The sequence below is a fragment of the Buceros rhinoceros genome, unplaced genomic scaffold (genome assembly GCF_000710305.1).
Source record: "Buceros rhinoceros silvestris isolate BGI_N320 unplaced genomic scaffold, ASM71030v1 scaffold12041, whole genome shotgun sequence".
Lineage (NCBI taxonomy): Eukaryota > Metazoa > Chordata > Aves > Bucerotiformes > Bucerotidae > Buceros > Buceros rhinoceros.
In genome coordinates this window covers 1-4,835 of record NW_010395980.1, presented here as the reverse complement: position 1 = coordinate 4,835, position 4,835 = coordinate 1, and the positions used below count along the sequence as shown (strand labels likewise).

The 4,835-nt window shown below is 60.7% G+C and overlaps 2 protein-coding genes across 2 annotated transcripts in view; one reads left to right on the top strand and one right to left on the bottom strand.

Moving 5' to 3' along the window:
• The window catches only part of LOC104501848 (diacylglycerol kinase eta-like), a gene marked incomplete at its 5' end in the record, with an annotated part of 4,752 nt that extends 4,583 nt beyond the window's left edge, over positions 1-169 (top strand). Inside the window, one exon of the mRNA XM_010145728.1 lies at positions 95-169. Within this exon, the coding sequence (XP_010144030.1) occupies positions 95-169 (75 nt within the window). The remainder of the gene's footprint in view (positions 1-94) is intronic.
• Positions 170-1,045: 876 nt separating this feature from the next.
• On the bottom strand, positions 1,046-4,616 carry CCNB3 (cyclin B3). The gene is made up of 11 exons (XM_010145727.1): positions 4,524-4,616; positions 4,341-4,424; positions 4,051-4,169; positions 3,577-3,652; positions 3,128-3,226; positions 2,876-2,968; positions 2,513-2,650; positions 1,910-2,065; positions 1,513-1,662; positions 1,226-1,356; positions 1,046-1,118 (listed from the first exon to the last, which is right to left on the bottom strand). The coding sequence occupies exons 1-11, from the start codon at positions 4,614-4,616 to the stop codon at positions 1,046-1,048; spliced, it is 1,212 nt and encodes a 403-aa protein (XP_010144029.1).
• Positions 4,617-4,835: the final 219 nt, after the last annotated feature.

Sequence of the window (4,835 nt, the reverse complement as noted above, 5' to 3'; positions counted from 1 at the left end):
GGCGCGCCCCTGCCGCGCCCTCTGGTGGCCGAGCCAGCAAGAGCTGACGGCTGGCCCTGACGTGCTCCTCAGTTCCTCTCTCTCCTTCCTGCAGGACCTGGGGATCACCAAAGTGGGACACATGAAGAGAATCCTCCAGGCCATTAAGGAGCTCAGCAACCCACCCTAGGCTGGCAGTGGGGCAGCCCCCAGCCCGCGTGGTGGGTACTGCCCCTCGGGACCAGGGGCCAGGCAGGGGGGCTCCAGGTCCCCACCACATCCTGTCTCTGTGGAGTCCCCGCTTGCCTTGCCTTGCTTTGTTTGTCCCCCGGTGTCCCCGGAGCTGCTGCTTCTTCCTGAGCCTGTGGGGCTGGAAACACTAAAGCAGAGGTCTAGCCCCGTGGGCAATGTGGAGTGACCCCCCAGTCCAGCCCACGGCAGGGTCACTCCGGGAGCCTGGGCTGCCCTGTGTGTGCCCAAGCTGGGGCCAAAGCAAAGATCCCCCTTCCCCATGTGGGCATTTAAGCTCTGTAAATATTTCCGGTGCCGGCCAGCGGTGGTTCCACTCCGGGAGCCTGGGCTGCCCTGTGTGTGCCCAAGCTGGGGCCAAAGCAAAGATCCCCCTTCCCCATGTGGGCATTTAAGCTCTGTAAATATTTGGAAAAAAGATACTCAACTGCTGCTACTCGTGTAGTATCATTACTTAGGGGAAGGCGAGGGGTGCAGGGAGGGTGACAGGGATCTGGCCTCTTCTAGCTCTAGCCTTCAACTATCAGCTTCCTGCTCCCCATCATGCAACCCCCCCACCCACCCTGCTCTCCCCCTCTGCCCCAACACTGCAAAGGGAACCAGAGCTTGGACTGGCATCACCTCCACCACCAACCCCTGCCCCATCCCAGAAGCCATAACCAGCAGGTAAGACAAACACAGCATTTTATTGACAGATCTACATGACTCTTTTTTCCCCCCCTCCCTTCCCTCCCCTTCAGTTAAAACTTATTTATGTACACGGTGCTCCCGTGCCAGAGAGCACCCAGCTATTTACAGGCTATTTACAAAGACTGGGCTAGCAGTTCTTCAGTTTCTCTTCCAGCTTGAGCATGTCCATGGGGGTGACTTTGGCAACCTCAAAGAAGACCCTGGAAGGAACCACACTGGCTTAGAGCTCAGCCCCAGCCCCGACCCCCCTCTGCTGGGATGCCCCAGCTCTCTGCAGCACCCGAGGGTGCGTGCTAGCGATGCTCACCGATGCGAGTACTTGGTGCGCACGGCCTTCAGCTTGTCGTGGGGCTGGTACGTGAGCAGGAAGTTCAGCCTCTTCACCAGGGGATGCAGGTCCTGGGAGCGGTACCCGCTGTAGTACTCGAGTGTAGGGGTCTGTCAGGGACAGCGGGGCAGAGTGGGGTCCTTTCAGTGGTGATGCAGCCATCCTCTTCCCTCCCCAGCCCCCCAAGTCTGAGCATCGCTCCTGCCCCCTGTGGTGCCTCCCAGGGTGGGTGCCCTGGGGGGGCAGCAGGTTGGGCAGGCGCTTACCCATCCACCAAGGTTCTTCATGGTGAGGGCCAGCAGCAGGCAGCTGGCAGCCAGCTTCGAGGGGCTCTCCCGGGCATAGTCATACTCCTGCAGGGTCATCTCACAGAGGAAGCGGGCCAGTGTCAGCGTCTCCATGGTGGCACGGGCACACTGCAGCAGGGCGGGCAGGACAAGGCTCAGCCTCTTCAACAACGCTGCTGCCCCTCACAGCCTTTTGGGGATCTAGATTGCTGCCCGTGGGACACACATCCCACACACCCATTCTGCCACAGACCAGCATCACCTCCCCTCAACTCTGCTCCAGCTGCCAGCTGGGAGCCCAAGGGTCCATCACCATCCTGGAGCGCCCACCCCAGGGTGCCTGGAGGCACCAGCCCCCACCTCCTGCTGCACTCACCTTGGCAAAGCGTCGGAGGAACCGGTAGGGGATGGGAATGTTGATGTCGAACTTGAGGGTGCTGAGGATGTTCATCTCCATAGCAATGAGCTCTTCCCGCTTGTAGGCGTCATCGCAGATGTAGAGGAAATCATCCACACACGGTGGGCACCGTTCCTGCGGGGGCAACGTCTGCTCAGCACCCAGTAGGGGCTTATCCTGGCAACACTCAGGAAATCCCACCAGTCCGCAGGCCCTGTAAGGGCTCATGCCCTGCCAGACCCCAAAGCGACGGTCACAACACCCAGTGGGGCTTGGTGCCGCCTGTACTGCCCCAGGCCTGGGCTCCAACTCCAAGCCTTGTTTGCATGGGCTGAACTCAGGTGTTTCTGCGCTGCAGAGTGGAGCCAGGTCTCCTGCAACACCAGAAGACAGGATCCAGCCCACCATGGCTGCATCTGCAGCTCTTGGAGTAGGAAGGGGTAACCCGAGGACAGACATGCCACCCCAGCAGCTCTCAGAACAGTGGCCTGGCACTGCAGGGACCTTCTCCAGTAACCCATGGGCACCAGAGAGGCACAGCCCCTCTGCCCCAGCACCCCAAGGCAGCACATGAGGAGTCACCTCAAATTTGGAGGCAATGAGGATGGCAGTGGAGCCAATGAGCTGCAGCTTGTCCCTCATGCTCACCACCTCCACCAGGTAGTGGTCCACCAGCTTCACAGCCAGGTACAGTGTCTCGTGGTTCAGCTCGAAGTTCTCCTGCAAGGACGTGGGTGTTGGAGAGGGGGGTGTCAGGCAGAAGCTAGGCATGCCCAGCTCCCCCCGGTTCCCTCACAGGGGCCAGAGGTGCCCACAGGGCCAGGGGAAGGCTGGAAGATCGTGCCTGCACTGGGGACACTCACACGAGCCTCTGCCGTCATACGAAGGTCCCACACACCAAAGGCAGAATGGGGGCTGCCATGCCCCCTCCCCAAGCCCACATACCTGCACCTCCACCATCCAGTCCACCAGGATGGCACGCATGTCCTCACTGATGTCTGGCTGCTTCTCCATGTAGTCGGGGAGCAGGAACTTCTCCTGCCAAGATACCAGATGTCAAGGACCCGCTGGACATCATCATCTGCAAATGAGCCCCCTCCCACCCTGTGCAGCCCCCTCCCAGGTGCTCAGAGCTCCTGGGCAGCAGGTGGCCCTGCCCACAAAGTCACCCCTTCCCCGGTCAGGGCTGCCACCCACCTCTCTTCCCCGCATGTACTCGAAGATCTCCTTGGCGTACTCTGCGTTGGCATAGGGGTCACCCAGCTGCTCCTTGTCTATGTCCTCTACTGCCAGGACCTGGTGCGATGCAGGAGGCAGTGGAATGGAGCAGGCCCAGAGCTCCGCAGGAGCTGGTCACCCCTTTGGGGCAACACTGCTGCACCTCTGCACCCCCTTCTGCATGTGTGCCCATCACTCTGCAGCCCCCACCCCACTCTTCCCTGTGGAAGATCTTTTGAAGGAAGAAAGTGGGGGTATTCGCCGTCCTCCCCAGCTTCCACCACACCGGCCCAAGTACCACCGCGGTCCAAAGCATTGCCCAGTGCCCCAGGATCACCAGCAGGGCCATGGACCAACACCATCAGGATGACGCTGGGGGTCAGGCTGCAGCCCAGGGTCCCTGCCCTCTCCTTGCGGGGCTTTAGTACCTGCACTGGCTTCTCCGGCACAGGATCCTCCTTAGGCTCTGCAGGAGCCTCTATTGGGGGAGTTTTCTTCATTGACCTGGACAGGACAAGAGTGTAAATCACTGCTGGGAGGAGGCTACATCTCCTGGCTGAAAGGGGTTCTCCAGAACTCCTTGCTGCTTCAGGAAGGGGCTAAACCACCCTCCATGGTGGGTAGTGGCTCCAGCATTGCCCCGGGCAGTCAGTTCCAGGGCTTCACAACCCTTCCAGTAAAGAATCTTCTCAGTTTTTCCTAATGTCCAATCTCAGCCTGCCCTGGTGCAACCTGAGGCTGTTTTATCTACTGCCTGCCCTCCCCACCTGGCTGATGGTCTCTATCAGCCAGAAGAAGTCCCCCAGCACCGTTTGTTCTTCTCTGTGAGACAGGTTCGCAGGTGCTGGCCCTGCAGCATCCCCCTGCCCCAGTCCCTGTCGCCGTCTCCCCTGGCCACTCACTTTTTCAGGTTGATCTCGTTGTTCTTGGCCACCCCCAGGGCAACATGGGCTCTCTGTGCCTTGTGTGGTGCCACTTTCACAGCTTCTTTCTTCCCTGCCACCACCTGGTTCTTGTGAGCCTGTTTGGGTCAGAGTAGGGATGTACAGAGGGAAGCGGGAGGGGCCCTGCAGGGAGACCCCTCCTGCTGTCAGGGCATGAGACACCCCTGACTCTGCATGCTGGAAGAGCCCCACACCCGAGGGGCGCTCACATTGGGCACCAAAGCCCCCACCCCCACAGAAGCACTTACATTGGTGATGTCCCCAAATGCCGACCTCTTCTTGGGCCCACCCTGGGGCGAGGATGGAGACCTCTTGGCCTGGCAGCTCTCCTCCTGCAATAGAGGCTGTTAGAAAGGCGAGGCGGGGGGGTGTGGGGACGGGACAGCTGCCCCATAGGAGCCCCCACGTCTCTTGTCCAGGTCAGGACTCACCTTCTCAGGGTTGGCATTCTCTGCAGCAGGGCCCACCTTGCCCGCTCGGGGCTGCTTGGTGCTCGGCATCTTGGCATTGCGTGGCAATGGCATCCTTGTCCCTTGGCCTCTACAAGCAAGCTGGGAAGCAGAGGGGGCTTGATGTGGGCAGCCACCCCCCCAGGAACACCCTCAAGGGCTGGGGGCAGAGTCACAGGACACTTGCCACTTCTGAGGGGTAGTGGAGCAGGGGCAGACCCCCACCCCCTCCGTGAGCATAGCAGGCGTGTGGTGCCCTGAGGCAACCCCAGGGAGGGTGCAGGCCTGGCATGG

Coding starts and splice junctions, on each gene's coding strand:
- CCNB3 (XM_010145727.1), bottom strand. CDS start 4,616: ATGCCATTGCCACGCAATGCCAAGATGCCGAGCACCAAGCAGCCCCGA. Junction 3,653..4,050: donor AACGAGATCAACCTGAAAAA/GTGAGTGGCCAG, acceptor TGTCCTGTCCAG/GTCAATGAAGAAAACTCCCC. Junction 2,066..2,512: donor TCATTGCCTCCAAATTTGAG/GTGACTCCTCAT, acceptor TTGCCCCCGCAG/GAACGGTGCCCACCGTGTGT.